This window comes from Sorghum bicolor, chromosome 3, assembly GCF_000003195.3.
Source record: "Sorghum bicolor cultivar BTx623 chromosome 3, Sorghum_bicolor_NCBIv3, whole genome shotgun sequence".
NCBI classification, from domain to species: Eukaryota; Viridiplantae; Streptophyta; class Magnoliopsida; order Poales; family Poaceae; genus Sorghum; species Sorghum bicolor.
Window position 1 is genome coordinate 7,072,604 of NC_012872.2, and position 20,379 is coordinate 7,092,982.

The window sequence follows — 20,379 nt, forward strand, 5'->3', positions numbered from 1 at the left end:
GCTCACGGCCCCTTGTTCGGTTGTTGCACTTGCACGTCCACCGTGCCTGGCTGCTCTGGCACTGGCAGCAGTAACGTGGCGCTTCTTTCAGCCTACCGCTCCTCTTGCCGCGTCGGCAGTCGGCACCATGGCGCTTCCGGCAGAGCAGTGAGCACCGCAAAGCCGTGCCTCCGCGTCGTGACGCCCCGGCTTATCGGCCACGCATTTTTGCTGTTCAGAGCCTGCGGGCTGCGGGATCCATTGAAGGCCAAGCTTCTGGAGCTCTGGACTGAGGTGTCACCTGCTGCCCGCGAGGTGTTCGACCTTGTGGCGCTGAAGAGGGTGCGCCAGGCCGCGAGCGCGCTGTTGGGGTTCAGATTTGACATCCACTCAAACACCTGGACCGAGGAAATCACACACTGTTGCGCATCCTGAGCCATCCGCGGCTTGAACCAAACACTAGACATGAGAATGCAGCCGGATTGACTCTGCAACTGGAAATTTTGGTTGCTGACTGCTATTCTGTGGGTCATTGGAGCTATCTTCTGGCTTTGTTCTCCATGGTTTCTACATTTTTTGGTTGCTTGCTGTTTGCCAAGCCAATATGGTCCAAATTGGTAAAGTAAGTGGTTTGTCAATTTTCATGCTGAGGTAGGCCAAAGTTCATCTGTATGCCAGTTTATGAACCTATTGGTCAACATGGATGTTTGGTTATAGATCCAGGAGCCATGCACAGTTAAAAATATTTGAGTTTATTAGTTGACTGCTATTGGTAGTGGAGCAAATATCTTCCCCAGCAGTGTCCTATAAGTTGGGACCTTGCATTACGAATATAATCATAACCTTGGCCATTGGCCCATTGCTATTCCTTTCTGATAAAACATTAAACAGGGAATTGTTCGAAGTTCTCAGAATATTGAATACAATACAATTCTCGTTACGATGATATATTGCTAGGTACATATTCAGTGGATAGAAGATCAGGCAGTTTAGCATATGCACTTTTATTTTCAGCATTTATCATCTAGAGGTGCTTCTATTTCATATTGATACTTGAAAGCTACTTGCACTTCCAAATGATTATCTTTGATATTTGAGTCACTCTTCATTGTCATTGACACATAACAGATCAACAGGCTATGCAACAAAATATCTCTATCTGTGTTACATGCACTGCAGTGTTTTTGTCCTGGGTGTTTTCACATGTGAGTGGGGTTGCCATTGCAAGATGTTGGCTTATTATTATCTGAAGCTAATTAAGGCATCGAGTAGTCTGGTAATATCACACATGTATATATCTCAGTATCTGCATTAAATTGTGACCCTGCTTTCTGGACTTTGACCTCCATCTATTATCTGATTCTTTCAATGCAGATAGATTTGATCTGCACGAAAATCAAGGTAATGATCTCCTTGAACACATGAAAATCTGGGTGTTTCTTTTCCTTAATACGAATTTAAGCTCAGTGTATCTCCTTAAGAGTCAGAGCCTGATCTCCAGAAGTTGTTTAAAATTGAAGCTAACTAGCAGATGCATTGTGAAAATAGGTTTTTTCCTTCTAAATTTCATATAGTTTTGTAATGACACATTTATCATAACTCATGAGCCATTTACCATGCTAATCAGTTTCAGATGCAAATTAATTTCTACTCAAAGCCAATACTGTCTTTTTTTCATTTGTATACTCTCTTCGCTGGTAACTGATGCTATCTTCGTTTCTTATAGATTCATTTTTATCATATTGCGTGGCATACTTATCATTATTATTTCTTATTTATGTTTTAAATGAATACTAATAGACAATAAATCTTCAGAAAATAGACATGTAGACAATATTGCAAAAAGTTTTTATTCCTTAGTGAAATTGTTTGTCGCTCTTTTTGGTTGGGGTTGTATGTACTTGGGGGGTTTAATGCCCCCCCCCCCCCTCTCCTCCTTTATATAACTTTTATTCTTAATGAAATGACACACAGCTTCATGTGTTGTTCGAGAAAAATTTGTTTATCAATCAGTGATTTAATTCTTAAGGGTACACTGGGGTCATAACATTGGAGGATAGCATAGATATAAATCAACGTGGTTAATTTAGCTATGTCAAGGTAATAGGTAATCCTTATCATGAAATTTACTTGTGCAAGTTATCAGTAATTTTCAAATATCTTGGTAGACCTGAACAGAGTGTCGGCTTGATGCATGTGTGAACCAAGTAGGGCTCGGTTTCTTATTTTCTCGAAGGACTCTGCCTTCTGATACCTGGACTTTCTACAGAAGAGTAGTAATGCAGCCTGGGTTCACACGGCCACACAACCAAACATACATTCTCTCATTTGTTATCTACACAGTGGTGGTACAACAGCTGTACTAACAAGGAGAGTAAGCACTTTTCTTTCATTTGTTAACATGAGAAAGAAAACTTAAATTCTGAGTATCTTCTGCAGAAGTTGTATTGATTGAATGGATTGATGGTTCTGAGGTGCAAGAAAAGAATTGCATTGGTGGTATTTCTATTTCAGTAACACTCCTCTCTAGCATATCTATGACCTTTGTGATAGAGGGGCGAGATTCTGGCATCATTTGTATGCACCACAAACCAATCAAAGCCATCTTTGTTGCGACCTCCTCAGTTGTGCTTGTCACTTCAAAGGTTTCAAGTGTACCACCATTAGATAAGTGATCATGAAGCCATTCTGGGAAATAGACTTGGCTAGAATTATTAGCATTTACTTGCACATTCCTTCTCCCCCCAACCATCTCCAAAAGCACCATTCCAAAGCTATAGATGTCTGACTTGGTTGATACAACACCAAAGCTTCTAGAGAATACTTCTGGAGCAATGAAGCCAATGGTTCCTCGTGCGCCAGCCATTGAAACGATACTCTCCTTGATGTTACAGAGTTTGGCAAGGCCAAAATCAGCAATTTTCGGACAATAGTTCTCATCTAAAAGGATATTGTGAGGTTTGACATCAAAATGGATGATGCGCCTATTGCACCCTCGGTGCAAATAATCTAACCCTCGTGCAACGCCAATTGCTATTCCATATAATTTTTCCCATCCTAGAGCTGATTTTGGATTTTCAGAATAGATGTATCGTTCCAATGATCCATTGGGCATGTACTCATACACGAGACCTCGTTTTGATCCTTCCAAACAAAATCCAAGTAGACAAACTATGTTAACATGAGAGGTGTTCATGATGCTTACAACCTCATTGACAAATTCTTCTCCATCACTTCTTGAGTTGTGAAGTAGTTTGACAGCAACCAAGCATCCATCACTAAGCTCACCTTTGAAAACCATGCCATATCCTCCTTCCCCTAGATTTTCACTGAAAGACCTTGTTATTCTTTTCAACTCACTGTACCTGTATCTTTTGGGTCTTATCCCATATCTAGATAATATTAACTCAATATTTGCTTCGGCTTCATGGTTCTTTCTCTGAAAGAGGAATGATTTTTTCCAAAGTGGCTTCAGCACAGCAAAAGTGCATGCTAAAAGCATCCCAGAAGTCGCAGATATGAATGCTGTAATGTAAGTAAACGAAAATGAGGAAACATCAAATATTACTTAGAGTAGTAATACATCAAACATTGTTCATATCAATCACTGTGCTGAATCGCACAACATAGAGTGATGCTTCATTGTCGATTTTTTGGATTTGTTCTTTGTGAACACTACATTACTTTGGTCTTCTGTGTACCAAATTCTTTTGCTGCTGCTATGAGTGAAGTTCTTACCTGCCATGAGCAACCTGGTGCCATACTTCTTACTGTGACCTCCATCTGCAGACAACACATGGGTTGATTGAATCACTAAGAAAATTTATGGAAATTTACTGTTGGAATTGCTTGATATTATCATTTCTTAAGACTGTATAGGAAAAATTGACAAGCTTCAGTACTTCAGTGGCAGGTAAAAAGCTAAATGATGATGGAGAATTTCCCTAGGCAGCAACCAGTAAGCACAGTTCATCCTACTTTTTGCATGACATGGAGATAAGGATTTTTGCACAAGTGTAACCTGTGGTATAATAGAAACTTCCCTTTTTAAGATGAGAACTGGTTTGACTCACATTAAAGTTTTCATGTTACGCGTGGTGTAACAAATAATGGTACTTATTCTACCGCTGCCTAATATAACATGGGGACTAATCCCGGCATTATAGAAAGAAAACATAGCACGTTCACTCACAAGTAAGAAAATGAACTAATTATATGTTACCTCCAGGGGAAGGCGAATTGCAATCCGAAAGATACTTCCTCATGCTTGCAGATGGCGCTGAGAAATTGACCTGGGGGATTCGCCCAACATCGACACTGAAGCTTAGCATCCATTCGAACCGCGGAGATGCATGGCATGAAGCATCTGGCTCTGTGATTTGGTGAACGGCCTTGTCATCCCCAAACATGCTCCGGAAAAGTGTCAGGTTGCTGTCGCCACAGCTAATCAATGAGAACCACTTCTCCAAGTCTGAATAGCTGCCCACAAAGTCGGAGACAGGCGGTGTGAAGCTGAACATGAGACTGCAGGACAAATTCGTGAGGACGCTGAGCTCCACATCCTGAACTTGTATGGTACTGGTATTGTAAGAAATTTCCTTGAGTAGTAGCTTGCTGGGCGTAAGGAGGCCCAGCTCTGGACCTAAGTTGCCACAGCTAACGTTTATCGATTCCCTACAGGCTGGATCGAGACCGGGAGTACCAACGAAGAAAGGAGGCCTGATCTCTATGGTACTGTCACATGGGAGTTTCGTGAGGCATGAACTGGTGGAGAAGGCTGGGAGGATTAAGAGGAAGATGGCCAGAGAGACCGAGGAGACCTGTGAGGGACTCATTGCTGGTCACAAACTAGCAACAGGCTTTGCAATTGCACCTGCAATGTCCAGCAAAAAGCAGATGCCGATGCCCTTCAGGTTCAGGCGACGCTAGCACAAGTGCAGAGGCCAGGCTGCCAGGGGACAAGAGTCGAAGACCTGTGATAGTCTTCGAACTATGGATCACCACACACGGTCACTAGCCTAGCGAATCACGACAGCACCTGTTTTCTCTAAATTCAGTCATTGCCGTTGACGAGGGCCGAGTTATCGACCACAGTACACGGTAATTACTTGACTAATAACCAGTGGCTCTGGCATCTCTAACAGGCAGTGTCATGCTCTTTAAAGAGTTGTTTGCCGGGGGTAAGCCAGAGGTTGAGCACCTAGCTAGTCGAGGTGTTGGAGTTGTAGAATTGTAGGCTTCGGCTTTATTGGCCGTTTTGGTTGCATTCGATGTTCTTGTGACATTGGAAAAATATGATATGTGGAATGTACGGGCCTTAACCGGAGCTCACATGGTTGTGTTGTGCACACTCTTGTTTGTACTGAGAGGGTTTCCTTAATCTCTTAAAAGTTAAAATCATAAGTAATTTATCTCATATGAGAAAAATGTAAACCAATACCATTTTTTTCCTAAAAAATGTTATCTATATGTTGGTGCTCTATTTGGAGTTATTTGAATCTTGTTTGTTCATGTTCTTAGTATTTCAATACGAATTGTAAAACAATAGAAACAAAATAAATAAATTTTAAACAATTCTAAATAGATTCGCCAATAGATAATAACACTTTTTAGAAAAAAATTGGGTACTAGTTTCATATTTACCTGATTAAAATGAATTAGTTATGATTTGTATACATTAAGCCAGATTTTAATTATTGTTCAAAAACAAAGTTCATCTAGAGGATTAAATTTCTGGTTTCAATGATTAGAGGGCGGCTTCATAGTTCAAGATTGAAAATCAAACTATTGTGCAAGTTATTAGAGGTTGGAAATCAGACTCGTGGTAAACCTTTAGGCGGCAACGCTATAGCGGCAGCGGCCAGGGACGAAGACTCGCCATAGACTTCGAACTACGGATCACCACACACATACAGGAGGAATGTGACTATTTTCTATAAATTCAAAGTCGTTGCCGTTGACGAGGGCTGAATAGTACAAATAAACGACCATCAAATCACTGCCTCACTTCACTGGTACTATAAGCAATCCAGTCAACACATGGTAGATTCTCGGAGTAGCAGTAGGCTCATCACAAGCTGATCGTCTGAACCTCCAAGTTGGCAAAACACAATCGTTTATTTCGGCGAACCACCAGTCTTTTCTCGATTTTAGATCGGATTTTTTTTAGCTGTAGTAGACTAGTAGAAGTCTGGAAGCACACATCACATAGTCCATATATATGATATAGACACCAGACACTAAGCAGAAGCACTTGACACCAAAACACAACACTTAGATACACAAACGATGGAGATGGACAGATGCAGACTCAAGACAGTTTTATTCAGGCACGACAGGAGCTTGGCCCTTCTCGTCCATCACTGTGAATTTGTGATCGCGTCCATGAAAGCACGCAATGGATCAACCAGAGATCTCGACGGCCCTGACCTGCGGCTTCTTGACGTCCTCCTTGGGCACGGTGACCGTGAGCACGCCGTTGTCCATGGACGCGCGCACCTGGTCAAGCTTGGCGCCGCGCGGCAGGCGGAACCTCCTCTGAAACTTGCCGCTGCTGCGCTCGACGAGGCGCCACGCGCCCTCGCCGCCCTTGCCGGCAAGCTCCTCCCTGTTGCGCTCGCCGCTGATGACGAGCACGTTGCCGTCCTCCACCTCCACCCTGGCGGCCTCCTTGTTGACGCCGGGGAGGTCGGCCCTGAACACGTGCGCCTCGGGGGTCTCCTTCCAGTCCACGCGCACGTTGGTGAGCACGGGGCACTGCTCCGCCAGCGGCCGGACGACGCCGAGCGGGTCGGCGGACGTCCAGAAGTCCAGCGACAGCGGGTCGAACACGTTGCTGCTGCGCACCAGCGACATTGTTGCTTGCTTCTTGCGATCAGATCAGATCCCTGAACTCGATCGGTGCTGCTTTGTTTCTAGGAGATGTATGTATAGCTAGCTAGCTGCTTGGATTGGATTGCTGCTTGTGTCGAACTTGGAGAGTGATTGATTGCTCGATTGCCGCTGCATTTTATAGGAGCAAATCGACGATCTGTTGGACACTTGGACAGCGTCGTGAAGGGTCCAGGACTGAGGTCTCCTGCTTGTTCTAGCGCCAGTCGGACGAGTCGCGAAGCCTTTTTCTTTTTCTTTTTCTTTTTCTTTTCTGCTAAAAAACCGAGCGCGGATTAGCACGAGTTTTCTAGACTGGATGAGGAGTGGGTTGGTGCTGCGTGGGCCATGGATGGGGGCTGGCGCGGCCGCGCGGGTACTGCACTGGTGGGCTGAAAAGGTGTAATGGGTCGAGGTGCAAAGAGATGGGCCGGCATACCCAAACTGTGAGATAAGATAACAGGCCGAATCGTGAAGATGGGCCGCCGTGCCCAACTTGCCGGGTTTACATGGATCATGACTCATGAGTCTCGGCGTGGCTCTGGATTCTAGATGGGAATTCCAGTCCATTCCTTCTAGATGACACTGCATTGTGTTTATATGGCCGAACGGATAGCCCAACGGCATGGCTTGGATCCAGCAAGGACTCGAATGGGTCTGACACAGAATCGTGCAGGCCCACGATCTCAGTCAAAGGCCTACACAAAACACTAGGCTAGGCGGGATTGGTTGTGCTGTCCCTGTCCGTGGGCCTGCACGATTCAAGGAAGGCCTTGTTTAATTTCGATTTTTTTTTGTTTTAGGTACTGGAGCACTATCGTCTTTATTTGGTAATTACTCCCTCCGTCCATAAATACTGCTATTTCTAGGAGAAAATTTTGTCCACAAATACTGCTATTTCTACTAGCATACTCAGTCCACCAGCCTATTTAATTTCTCCTTGAAACTTCCATGGTCCACCAACCCATTTAATTTCTTCTAGCGAGTAGTACTTTGGCGCATGATAATTGTTTGAGTTTGTTTAGTTGACATTAAATGCAGCTCGTTGGAACCAGAGAACCATGTCTTAACGTGCATGATTAAATGGTGGAACCCAAATTAATTGAGGGTAGAATGGTCTTTTGTTTGCTACACTAATCTGTCTGAAATCTGCTAGAAATAGCAGTATTTGGGGACGGAGGGAGTATTATCTAATTATGGACTAACTAGACTCAAAAGATTCATCTCATGATTTACAGGTAAATTGTGTAATTATTTTTTGTTTTCGTCTATATTTAATGCTTCATGCATGTGCCACAAGATTCGATGTGACAGAAAATATTGGTTTTTTTTGTTTTTGGTGTGAACTATTCAAGGTTGAAGAGACAGAAGATCTACAGCCTGTTCGCTTAAGCTTATCAGCTCTGTCAGTCATTTAGTAGTGTTTTCCTCTCACAATAAATCAGACAATAGTACTTTTTGTCATGGCTTATCAGACAAATGAATAACTTTCCATATATTCAAGGAAGAGGCATAAGTTCAGAAGTCCAAAATTGTTACAAAGTCTTATACTAACTTCATTAACGGATTTACCTGTATAGCCCTGGAAAAAATAGCTCTTCTTATGGTCTTTTTATTTTTAAACTTACCTCTATGATTCTGAAACAAACTTTTATTACTTCTATGACTTTTGTCCGTTTTCAGAAGTTAACGATGTTAATCAAACAATAAAAAGACTGTTTTGCTTCTAGCATAAAAAAACTATAGAGTTTTGTTTGTCTGTTGTATATTTGGAGTAATATTTAGCAAATAAATTCTCACATAATATACAAACAAAACTCTGCATTTTTTTTACGCCAAATATGTCATACTATTATATATAAATTTATTTGCTAAATATTACTCCAAATATATAATAAACAAACAAAACTGTACATACTTTTTACGTCAGAGATAAAATGGTCTCTCCGTATGTACTCAATATAGAGAGAGTACATGATTTTGGATTGTGTTGTGGCCGATGGGCCACGTGCCTTGCGGGCGCATGACGACATTGGTATTGGTACAGATAGACTCGCCTTAAAATTGTCCTAAGGTGCAGACGTGTGTGTGGTGATTCAGGTTGCCTCCTCAACGCGCTTCTGCTTTGGAGCTTCTAGGAAACTGCCGGCCGCAGCAAAGGAAAACTTGCACCGAGATCCGCACCGGCCGCGCGGCCTCTCCGAGGGGCGAGGGCCTCCCACGTGGCTCAGCCGCAGCGCGAAGCCTGGCAGATTCGCCGACCAAAGGCACCCGTCTCGCAGCCTCTCTCCCATCCCACGTATACGACTCCGCACGGCCCGCTGTCATTTTCCCCCCCAGCAAAGCAAGAAAATGTCGGTGCCCTGCCGCTGCGTGTCAATAGCGCGTGGTCGCCAGTGTGCCTGCACCAGCGCCCTATTAATACCTCCGGCGACGGCGAGACCACTCACCATTACAACCAACCGCCGAGCTCACATCACACAGCACCCACCTTTTCAGCCGGCTCACTGCCGCAGAACCACACAGGCAGCAAAAGAGCCCTTCACATCACCACCGTACCTCCACTCGGTCGACGACGACCAAGCTCCGTTCCACCGCCATGTCGACCACCAGCGCCAGCGAGAACAAGCAAGCCCAGCACCAGCAGGCGAGGCGCCCGGCGGCGGTGGTGTCCTCGGCCGCGGACGACGCGGAGATGCAGAGGGTGTTCGCCCGCATCGACGCGGACGGCGACGGCCGGATCTCCCCCTCGGAGCTGGCCGCGGTGTCGCGCGCCATCTCCCCGCCGTCCAGCTCCTCGCACGGGCGCCGCGAGGTGGCCGCCATGATGGACGAGCTGGACACGGACCGCGACGGCTTCGTGGACCTGGGCGAGTTCAAGGCGTTCCACGCGCGCGCCCGCGCCGGCGGCGGCCGCGGCGGGGACAACGGCGGCAGCGGGGGGGACGAGCTCGACGCCGAGCTACGCGCCGCGTTCGACGTGTACGACGTCGACGGCGACGGCCGCATCACGGCGGCCGAGCTGGGCAAGGTGCTGGGCCGCATCGGTGAAGGGTGCAGCGCCGAGGAGTGCCAGCGGATGATCGCCAGCGTCGACACCGACGGCGATGGGTGTGTTGGGTTTGAGGAGTTCAAGAAGATGATGTGCCCCCAGCAGCCCCAAGCCGGCGCCGGCGCCGACGCCGGAGCCGCCGGGCCGGACAAGGCCAAGAAGGAGTAACGGCAGTGTGTTCAGGTCTTCAGGGAGAAGGACTGGAGTGTGTCTCTGCCTCTGGCATTATTTTCACCTAGGCTGGAGGAAATACTCCTGCAGTAAAAGTGTAAAACTACTGTACTTGGGAATAAAAATTCTCCATGACTGTCATGTAGACGTAGGAGTAGTTATATATAATGTATTATTACCCATTTCATCTATAGTATTATACTGTGGCGTACTAGATGCATGTACTGATTTGATTTGCTGATCCAGACGGCCAGACCCCGTTTGGTTTGACTTCTCCAAGCCATTCCCGGATCACATGTGTGCGACTTTGCTGCGATTTGAGGGTTCTGGTCAGGATTAGCACGGAAGCACGTAATCCTGCTTGAGACTGGATTTATCAGTTTTTAATAATATTTTTTTTTATAATAAATTAGTGAATAATATTTTTAGTCAGTCTCTTCGCAATCAGGCTCGAGAAAATCTGGAGCTGCTCTCTTCAGAGTTCAGACACAGTTTCTCTGAACGTTTTCCTTTCCTTTCCTGGTGATTTCCCTGTGTTCAGATTTTAGTGTGCATGCCTTTGATTTTGACCGGCGTGGCGATTATTGAGAGGTCGACAAATTCTGATGTGACAGCAATATCCGTAGACTCTGTAGGAGATTGGATAGGAGTAGATGCGTTGGCATTCCGATAGGCGATAGCGCGTTGCTGCCCTGCAACTGCAACCATTTCGATCGGTTCCATCCCCACACACCCACTTCGCTTGCATCGCAGTCGCAGGGAAAGCTGGTGGGATTGGTCCTGCGATCGCAAAAAAATCTTCACGGCACTGGTGTCGACACGTCTGTATCAGCTTTCTGTATCTGCTATACTATACCCCGTCCAAGAAATAGGGTTAGGCGCACGACGATCAATCTAATCCAGATGTAAAACGACCTACCCCTAAAGTCCAAGCAGTATAGAGTATACGTAGCTGAACTTTGCAAAGCAGCAGTGCACCACTAATTAAAGTCTAGAGCTATGACTGCACTGAAGCATCATCACATTCAGTGGCAGTCTGTGATCAGCTGCTGGTTTCAAGATTTCCACGGCAACGCCCTTCAAAATCAGCCAGGCGCCAGACCCTTCCGAATCAGGTTCCAGGCGACCGGCTAATTAATGGTCATATCAAAGATTTTCGGTTGTTCAGGTAAGCTCTAATCTTCAAAGATCTCAGTTTCTGCAAGTTTCGCTTGCTCTTCTTATTGGGTCAGACCGTCAACTGGCTATTTTCAGAGCAACCGGCTTCATTCCCACGATCATAATCAGAGAAAGATATGCAGACTGTGGGTATTGATGAAAGTCCAATTCGATGGTGCCGGCAGAATGAGGTGAGCAAAGTCAAGCGCAAACGCACCGGCCATCGGCAACCAGCTGGGCTTGCCCTCCTCTGCTGACAAGCGCCACTAGATATGGATCCCGCTTGCACGACCATGCACGCGTCACAAGCAATTATGAGTCAGCTCATTTTTATATCACTACGTCAGAATTTTTTTTTGTATATATAATAGGCGAAAGAGAGAAAAAGAGAAAAGTCAGAGAGCATAGAGCGGAGGAAGCAAATTCCGGGGTGGAGTACCTAAGAGCAACTTCAGCAACACCTCCAAAACAAGCCCCTATTCCAAATCTAGATACCTGATCCAAAAAAATCAACCCCAACCCACCTCTTATTTGAGTCTCCATTTTCCAAGCCCTCTCAAATTATAATATCAAGTCCCCACATCCAGCAGCCCCCTATCCCCCTCTCTCTCTCTCCCGTGATCCCGTCTGCACGCGCCGCCCCGCCGGCGGGCTCACGGCCTCGCGGGCTCCCTCCTCCGCGGACCCCCGGCGCCGAGGTCCTCGCCGCCGAGGCACGCCCAGTGCGGCACCCCGGCGCGGACGGGCTCGCAGGCGCCCACCTCGGTGGCCATGACGCCGCACCCGCCGTCCCGCGCCATGTTGTGCGCCTCCCGGCACAGCGCGCGGGCGAGCCTGGGGGTGTTGGGCCCCGCGCCGCCCAGGCCGTAGAGGAAGTAGAGCCCGAACGGCGCGACGGGGTGGAGGGGATCCCGAGCCACGGCGCGGCGCGGTCCACGAGCCGGGTGGCGCCCGTCGCGGTGCGCATCAGGCGCGGCGCACCGCGCACCTCGAAGCGGAACGCGTCCATGCAGTTCCACACGCTGAGCACGGCCCACGACGGCGGCGGCGACGCCAGGAACGCCTCCACGCTCTCCCACTGCGCCCCCGACGGTAGGGCCATGAACATGCCTAGCGACAGGTCGTTGGACAGGACGGCGTCGATGTCGGCGGGGAAGAACTCGACGTTGGCGAAGTGCCAGCAGTAGAGCAGCTCGGCCTCCCGCGCATCGAGTTCCACGATGGAAACGCGCCGCGAGGGCTTGAGCGCGTGGCGGAACACCGGCGGCGGGGCCGTTTCTGTACGTACCTGAAGGAGAGAAGAAATCAGCCGGCGGCGGGGCGGGAGGGCGGCGTCCAGGAGTGGAGGAGGGAAGGGGAGGGGAGACGAGGACACCTTGGGCAGCCGCCGGCATGGATCGGGCGGCGTGTTCTTGGGCGAGAGGAGAGGGAGAGGAAGGCAGGCCAGAGTCGTGGGAAGCAGAACAGAGACAGCACCCCGAATACGGCTCGGCTGGAGTTCGGCTTTGATTTGACCTCTCAAATTTTGTAGGCCTCCTCTCAAATAGAAATATAGGGGGCTGATTTAGGGTCTGTGGCTGGAGATGCTCTAAGAGGAGTGTAACTCCAGCAGAGCCCCTACTTAAGCCCCAATAGCTAAATATGGGTGTCCATACGAAAAATATTACTCCAGCAGAGCCCCTACTCCAGACCCCATATTTGGCTGGGCACCCATATTTCTCCCCCAAACCCCATTCCTGTTGGCCCAACAGGGCAGCCCCATCCTCCATCGCGTGTCCTAGCCCCAGCGCATGCTCCCTCTCTCTCTACCCTTGCATGTGCATGACATCCTACGGTAACTGGCTTGATGCTCTAATTGTGTCCATGTCCAAAGAAAGAAGAAAGAGGAAGAAGAAAAAGACACTGACGAGTGGGTCCTTTCTGTCATTCTCTCTGGAATAGGTTTGGGGGTCCAAATTTGGATGCTACTGTTGGAGTTGAAGCAAAAAAGTAGACTTAATTTTTAGGGCTACTGCCGGAGTTGCTCAACGGCATTTGGCATCGCTCTGCAACTTGTGTGGAGCGCTGGCAAATTTGGCTAGCAGGTAGAGTAGGCGAGAGTTCAAAGTACCCACCGGCTACTGTCTGTCTGCCTTGTGAGCATGTTTTGTACGCTTTCATCTGCACTATTACCACAACGGGGTGGTGGCGCAGTTGGCTAGCGCGTAGGTCTCATACCTGTTGAGTGATCCTGAGGTCGAGAGTTCGAGCCTCTCTCACCCCAAATAATTTGGCCCCAACTATGATGAAACGCTCTGTGACACATGGGTCGTCACGACATGTCATCTTACCAGATGATTCGAGCACTTCTGAGCTTCGGCCCAATTTTTTAATTTTTTTTCCCTCCGCCCATGCAGGCAAACTGTGCGTTGATTCTTGATCCAGCGTACGCGATTTCACTACAGCCGCAGCCACTTCCAATCGGGAAGCACATCGCCAGTCGCCGCTGCAGCCTCCACTGTCACTGTGCCTTCACCTGCTCTTACGCTGCCAGACAACTAGAATAAAGCCCATGTGGGGCAGAAGGATAAAACTCGGCCCATTACAACGGAAGGTCAGCCCATGTTCGTTTCTTCTCTCTTCGTCTTCCTCAAATCCTTGTGTATATATTCAACACTCTGGGAAGCGTGACCAAACATTTTCCAAAACCTAACTAAATATTCGCAAAGTAAATTCCAATAATTTATATGAAACTGTGTATATATTCAACACTCTTATTTTGTTTCACTATCTAATCAACTTGAAGGTTCAACTAGATTTGCAAGAAAAAGGGAAAAAATCAGTCTGTGAAAATCGTTTTCAAGTTTGCATCTCAAACCGATTTCCCAGCCCTATCCTGCAGTACCACTCAGGCCTCACCCAGACTTGTTCCACCTCCATTTTCTTCATCACATCATTCAACGCGTTTTAAAATTTTCACATCAAAGAAGAAGTACACCAATATACTACTACTACTACTCTAAATGTGTCTTTTTTTTCCCTCTATAAATACTCTGCATGTGTTTGTTTTTTCCAAACATTGTTAAGATTGTCAGGGCCTTCCAAAAAAAAAACAAAATGTTATGAGAGCCATACACGGCAATTCAAGGGATCGGAGCCGGATATATCGTCGCCTTTTCCCGTTGTGAGTGCACCACGTTGCACACTGAACAGACGTGACGTGGGCCTCGTGGCCGATCTCATTTCCCAGCTCCGAGATACACGGACACACACTCTGCATGCACGCTGAATCAGGCATTCTGGCTTGATCGTTCGTCTTCGTTTTCCTATATCTATCTATATTAAGAAACAGCAACCACTTTGCATTGCTTGCTTGGGCCGTGAAGCATTGTGAGCTGAGTCCATGCATGCGCAGCTAGCGCGGCACTGCTGCGTACTGAAAGTGACATCGCCGACCGGGAAAGATCGATCGAGATCGAGATGAAGCTGCTGCCAAGATTCGAGAACGATCCATGTCCACACACCATTACAATTTACATTGCTGGTGCTGATCCTGTGGTTCTCCTAGAGATCACACATATAGGAGTACGTTTTAAACAACAAGGTATATGTAACCGACCGATCGACCTCGGTGCTACTTTTTAGCCGATGCTCGTGCCTTGAAGCTTTGTATTCCGACTCCCCTACGCCTAGGCCTCGATCCATTTTCGTCCCCGTCGTCGTGCCGGTGCAGTGGGGCGGTGAAGCTTTGTACGTCGCAGTCTGACGATCCATCGTCTTCGCCGCCAGCAAGTCCAACGTTGGTGCTCAAAACGTATGGCTGCTGCTACATTGTTCCTTTGGGAATTAAACTGAGGCTACACATTGCATGATATGTGTATGGTTTGTACGCTGAGCCTGACTGCCTAAGAGTGCTGACAAACCTGAAGATCAATGCATCCTCGAAACCATCATAAACTTCACCTTGTTTGTCAAATCGAATCTTACGGCACATGTATAGAGCATTAAATATAGATGAAAATAAAAACTAATTGCACAGTTTGTCTGTAAATCGTAAGACAAATCTTTTAAGCCTAGTTACTTCATGATTGGATAATGTTTGTCAAATAAAAACGAAAATGCTACAGTGTTAAAATCCAAAAACTTTTTGGATCTAAACAAGGCTCTAGTGTGGGGATATGAAAAATGATTGCTATTTCAGGCTTTGCTGACCAAATGTCCGAATCTAGTAAATCCCCAAACAGATATACTAGTACATATATGTGGTGGTGAAGTTAGCAGTTTAAGATTGAAAAACAGAAAAAGGTATTGAGTGTGTTTCTTGGCGATCGATTCCAAGTCGTGCTACAGTACTAGATATAGCACTAAAACAGCGACAAAAACAAGCTTATAGCCCAACCAATCGCTTTTATTTGGCTCTTCCCAAAGCCAAGAAAAGCACGAGGGACCCTTGGAGTGTTGGAATGGTGCTTACTCCACTCGGACATTAAAAAAATATTAATGCTTACTACAACGAGCAGCAGCAGCTAATCAGAAGAGCCACACACACACACACACACAAGCACTCCGGCCGCCGTCGTCTGCTTCCGCCGCTGACATGCCGGCCACGCCGCCGCCCAGGCTCCACATGTCAGCACCCTGATGCGTTCATGACGCACTAGCTCCGAGCCGGACAGACATGGCCGCCGGATCTAGCTTGCTTGCGCATTCTTTACTGTCACTCCAAAGCAGAAGCACAGACCACACACACAGAGAGAAAAAAAGACACACATTCTCCGTCTGTTGGTGGTTGCTTCGAGTTCGCACGACGTTATGGCGCGGCGTTCGTTCGCTGGTGCACTTTACAACAATTCTCGTGGTGATTTCGACCAACGACCAATCGCCTCTTTATATAAGGTGTGCCCGCCGCGATCCCTCTCCCTCACCACACCGCAAGCAAATCCACAGCAAGCAAGTTTCTCCAGCCAACCAAACTCCCGGCGATCACCTGCTCCGCCGCCTAAGTCTCATCGTCCACCGCCCGGCTTCCAACAATGGCCTGCACCCAGGTACGTACGTAGGCGTACAATGCTCGTCGATCGGTAGCAGCAAAGTACATGTCGCCTCACTCTGCTGTCCATCAGGGGGTATTGTTCGACGTGAACCTGATCGAGAACAGCGCGCTGGAGGACGGGCTGTCCGGCTGGTCGCCGGTGGGGACGTGCACGGCGCTGTCCGTGGTCGAGGAGGAGCCGGCCAAGGTCCCGACGGAGACGATCAACGACGTGGCGGACGGATACAGGCCGAGCGGGCGGTACATCCTGGCGTCGGGCCGCGCCGACGAGGCGGACGGCCTGCGCCGGCCGATCGCGGCCGCCGCGCTCATCAAGCCCCGCGTCACGTACCGCGTCGCCGGCTGGATCGCCCTCGGCGGGGACGGCGCCACCGCGGGGGACAGCCACGCGGTGCGCGTCAACCTCCGCCTGGACGACGACGACGGGTGCGTCGTCGAGGGAGGCGCCGTGTGCGCGGAGCCCGGCAAGTGGACGGAGATCAAGGGCGCGTTCCGGCTCAAGAAGAGCCCCTGCGCCGCCGAGGTGTACGTCCAGGGCGCGCCCCCTGGCGTCGACGTCAAGGTCATGGATCTCCAGGTCTTCGCCACCGACCGCAAGGCACGGTTCAGGAAACTCAGGAAGAAGACTGACAAGGTGAGGGTAGTCACTGTTCATAGGATCGGACTTTTACGTTTACGCCTGGTTGGTGAGCTGGATAGGCATGGCTCGCTCGCCGCGAGAACGACACTCGCTCGGTCTCGCGGCAGTAGTCAGCAGATCAGAATTCCCAAGGTGCACGCACTGAATTTATGCTGATGGTGCTGCACATTGATCGAGAAGGATTTCTTGGATTGGACGGTGAACTTGCTGCAAATATAACAAGTGAAACCTGTTGGGCTGTGCAACAACCTGCAGGTGCGCAAGCGGGACGTGGTGCTCAACTTCGGCAGCGCGGCGGCGTCGGGCATCTCCGGCGCGTCCATCCGCGTGATGCAGATGGACAGCAGCTTCCCGTTCGGGACCTGCATCAACACCAACGTGATCCAGAACCCGGCGTTCGTGGACTTCTTCACCAAGCACTTCGACTGGGCGGTGTTCGAGAACGAGCTCAAGTGGTACCACACGGAGGCGCAGCAGGGGCAGCTCAACTACGCCGACTCCGACGCGCTGCTCGACTTCTGCGACCGGTACGGCAAGCCCGTGCGCGGGCACTGCATCTTCTGGGCCGTCGAGAACACGGTGCAGCAGTGGGTCAAGAGCCTCGACGCCGACGGGCTCACGGCGGCGGTGCAGGAGCGGCTGACGAGCCTGCTCACCCGCTACGCCGGCAGGTTCCCGCACTACGACGTCAACAACGAGATGCTGCACGGGAGCTACTACCAGGACCGCCTCGGCGACGACATCAACGCCTTCATGTTCCGGGAGACGGCGCGGCTGGACCCGGGCGCCACGCTCTTCGTCAACGACTACAACGTCGAGGGCGGCAACGACCCCAACGCGACGCCCGACAAGTACATCGCGCAGATCGCCGCGCTGCAGCAGAAGGGCGCGGCGGTGGGCGGCATCGGGCTGCAGGGGCACGTCACCAACCCCGTCGGGGAGGTCATCTGCGACGCGCTCGACAAGCTCGCCACCACCGACCTGCCCGTCTGGCTCACCGAGCTGGACGTCAGCGAGTCCGACGTCGACCTCCGCGCCGAGGACCTCGAGGTGGTGCTCCGGGAGGCGTACGCGCACCCGGCCGTCGAGGGCGTCATGTTCTGGGGCTTGATGCAGGGCCACATGTGGCGCCAGGACGCCTGCCTCATCAACGCCGACGGCACCGTCAACGACGCCGGCGAGAGGTCAGTTCATGAGGCCCTAAACGCCGCTGGCTGAACTTTAGGATCGATCGATCTCAGACCACCGTGTGCTCGATCTGAATTACCTGCAGGTTCGTCGATCTCCGGAGGGAGTGGACATCGCACGCGCGCGGGCATATCGACAGCGCTGGCCACTTCAAGTTCAGGGGGTACCACGGCACATACGTCGTGCAGCTCGCGACGGCGACGGGGAAGGTGCACAAGACGTTCTCCGTCGAGAAAGGGGACACCCCTCTCGTGCTGGACATGAACCTTTGACGAACACTTCTACCATTCCCTACTAGTTATATACAGCCTTGAAAAAGGTCGTAGCCTTATACTGATATACATACGTACGTACTACTACGACATATGGCATTGATTTGATCGAACGGGAAGTGCAGAAGAAATGGAACGCAAACAGAAAGCACTCCAATTTTAATTACATATCTATCTATGATTGGTATTGTAAGAGAAACTTAAGGTATTGTACTCCTTAAGAATTATTGGTGATTGGTGAATAAAGTGAACGAGCTATTCCTCGTTTTGTAGTAAACCATATTTGGTGTTCTCTATATCACGGATCCTACGCAGATGATTCTATCCTTTTCTTGTACGATACGTAAAGTGACTGTTTTTTTTCCACATACTCCCTCTATTCGAATTATAAGACATTATAAGAATCTTAAGTATCCTAAGTTCAATCAAATTTATATGATAAGATAACAATATTTATAATACAAACTAAGTATCATTAGATTCTTTATTACTTATATTTTCATAGTACACCTATTTGATGTTATAAATTTTTGTATTTTTTTATAATTTTGGTCAAACTTAAGATGTTTTGACCCTCTAAGTTTTTTTTTGGAATGTCTTATAATTTAGAATGGAGAGAGTAGCATTAATCAGTTCTAGCCTGCTCAACTGTGTTTTGTTTTCATGCATGGATACATACTTTGTAGCTATATTAGATTGAAAAAGTTTTATAACTACATGTTTCAATAAATAATTTCTCGTGTCATTCTTGTAAAGGATTGTCACGGGTATGTTCGTTTCATCCCATTCCATGTGGATCGGATGGGATTGAAAGGAATTTGATACCCTACAATAATCAAAATCCCCCTCAATTCCCTTTGATCTCCTCCAACCCATTTGAATTGGGGATAAACGAACATGCCCTAAAAGGGTTGAATTAGTAGGGAACTTAAAACCTTAAACTAATTTGACCTCTAAATCCTACTTACCAAAATCTATGCAATAAATCTATATAAATGTGCAACTAGATTTTGTTAAGTATTGCTATCTCTATCGTAAAAGAGTTATGTAACATGTGTTCCAATCTTATCACTAACTTAGCAAGCTAGACTAGAAATGCAAAGCATACAACCAAGGTACACAATATAAATGTGTAGAGAATGCAAACTCCCATTTATGACCTCTTGATTTTTATCAAGGTAAAATGCAAGAAGCTCATTGGAGCCCCTCGCAAGGATGCCCTCACAGGGGCCAAGCTCCCAACTAGAAACTCTGTGAAGCCCATGGACCTTCTATACGCACAACTGGGTCTCCACTAGACCTTCTCCCGGACCATTCCCACCATCTTCACTATCGTGTTTTTGGCCTAAATGCCCCGATCACACATTTCCTTTCATACACGCTCAACAACCCACAAACATAGTTGGTGTGATCTCACAAGATTGCAAGCTCCTAGTGTACAAGCATGGTGTGCATAAATATTAAGCTTAAATCTAGAGCAAATGCATTATGGCTGACCTAACTAGCTTAAGCACTTCACAAGATACTATGCTAATCACCTACTCTTCTCCTAACATATGATGGTTAGAGCACTTGGAAGAGTGTCTCAACACAACTACAACTTCAACAAACTCCAACCTCACCAAATGAACCAGCTATGGACATAGTCTAGTGCCCCAAATGAGAAACTAGTCATTAGGCAAAAGTGTTGCAGTTTGCACACTTAACCAAAAATATCCGATGGGGTCACCAGAGCATCTGGTGCCCTAGCACTTTTCTGGCACCATCGGATACATCCTTTCTTCGGTCCCCTTGCACCAGACTATTCCGTTGCTTCCAAATCCTCTCTGTATATCCTCTGTTTTGCACCCTTATCTCTGATGCACTCTAGGCTTCCAGCACTGGAGTTTTCAAGCGGGTATTTAGACCTTGTACAGAATTGGCCTCTAGCGTTGCTTTCTCTGGTGCCCTATTCTATTTCTTTGTGTCTTCATGTCCAGGCTTGTCACTTGATTTTTTTGGGACTTCTAACATGTCT

At 48.1% G+C, this 20,379-nt stretch overlaps 4 protein-coding genes, 1 long non-coding RNA gene and 1 other non-coding gene across 11 annotated transcripts; 4 read left to right on the plus strand and 2 right to left on the minus strand.

Moving 5' to 3' along the window:
- LOC110434029 lies at window positions 50–5,376 on the plus strand. 6 transcript variants are annotated; one of them, XR_002451480.1, is made up of 6 exons: window positions 51–630; window positions 1,108–1,255; window positions 1,354–2,353; window positions 3,887–3,937; window positions 4,208–4,549; window positions 4,660–5,376. It is a non-coding gene; the product is annotated as an uncharacterized LOC110434029 (long non-coding RNA). The 6 variants fall into 6 exon arrangements; XR_002451482.1 differs by having other exon boundaries at window positions 57–1,255; window positions 1,354–1,380; window positions 2,249–2,353; XR_002451481.1 differs by having other exon boundaries at window positions 50–1,255; window positions 4,208–4,560.
- Window positions 2,179–3,937, minus strand: LOC8061348 (rust resistance kinase Lr10). Its single transcript, XM_002457369.2, has one exon. It carries the CDS (start codon window positions 3,479–3,481, stop codon window positions 2,369–2,371), a length of 1,113 nt encoding a protein of 370 aa, XP_002457414.2. The 5' UTR covers window positions 3,482–3,937; the 3' UTR covers window positions 2,179–2,368.
- On the minus strand, window positions 6,078–7,013 carry LOC8061349 (16.6 kDa heat shock protein). Its single transcript, XM_002457370.2, has one exon. It carries the CDS (start codon window positions 6,832–6,834, stop codon window positions 6,382–6,384), a length of 453 nt encoding a protein of 150 aa, XP_002457415.1. The 5' UTR covers window positions 6,835–7,013; the 3' UTR covers window positions 6,078–6,381.
- LOC8061350 (probable calcium-binding protein CML16) lies at window positions 9,278–10,296 on the plus strand. Its single transcript, XM_002455195.2, has one exon. It carries the CDS (start codon window positions 9,449–9,451, stop codon window positions 10,067–10,069), a length of 621 nt encoding a protein of 206 aa, XP_002455240.1. The 5' UTR covers window positions 9,278–9,448; the 3' UTR covers window positions 10,070–10,296.
- Window positions 13,409–13,493, plus strand: TRNAM-CAU. The gene is given in 2 exon segments: window positions 13,409–13,446; window positions 13,458–13,493. It is a non-coding gene; the product is annotated as a tRNA-Met (tRNA).
- On the plus strand, window positions 16,073–18,642 carry LOC8061351 (anti-sigma-I factor RsgI6). Its single transcript, XM_002455196.2, has 4 exons — window positions 16,073–16,257; window positions 16,333–16,896; window positions 17,158–18,086; window positions 18,176–18,642. The coding sequence occupies exons 1-4, from the start codon at window positions 16,243–16,245 to the stop codon at window positions 18,360–18,362; spliced, it is 1,695 nt and encodes a 564-aa protein (XP_002455241.1). The 5' UTR covers window positions 16,073–16,242; the 3' UTR covers window positions 18,363–18,642.

Coding starts and splice junctions, on each gene's coding strand:
- LOC8061350 (XM_002455195.2), top strand. CDS start 9,449: ATGTCGACCACCAGCGCCAGCGAGAACAAGCAAGCCCAGCACCAGCAG.
- LOC8061351 (XM_002455196.2), top strand. Junction 16,897..17,157: donor TCAGGAAGAAGACTGACAAG/GTGAGGGTAGTC, acceptor AACAACCTGCAG/GTGCGCAAGCGGGACGTGGT. Junction 18,087..18,175: donor GTCAACGACGCCGGCGAGAG/GTCAGTTCATGA, acceptor AATTACCTGCAG/GTTCGTCGATCTCCGGAGGG.
- LOC8061348 (XM_002457369.2), bottom strand. CDS start 3,481: ATGCTTTTAGCATGCACTTTTGCTGTGCTGAAGCCACTTTGGAAAAAA.
- LOC8061349 (XM_002457370.2), bottom strand. CDS start 6,834: ATGTCGCTGGTGCGCAGCAGCAACGTGTTCGACCCGCTGTCGCTGGAC.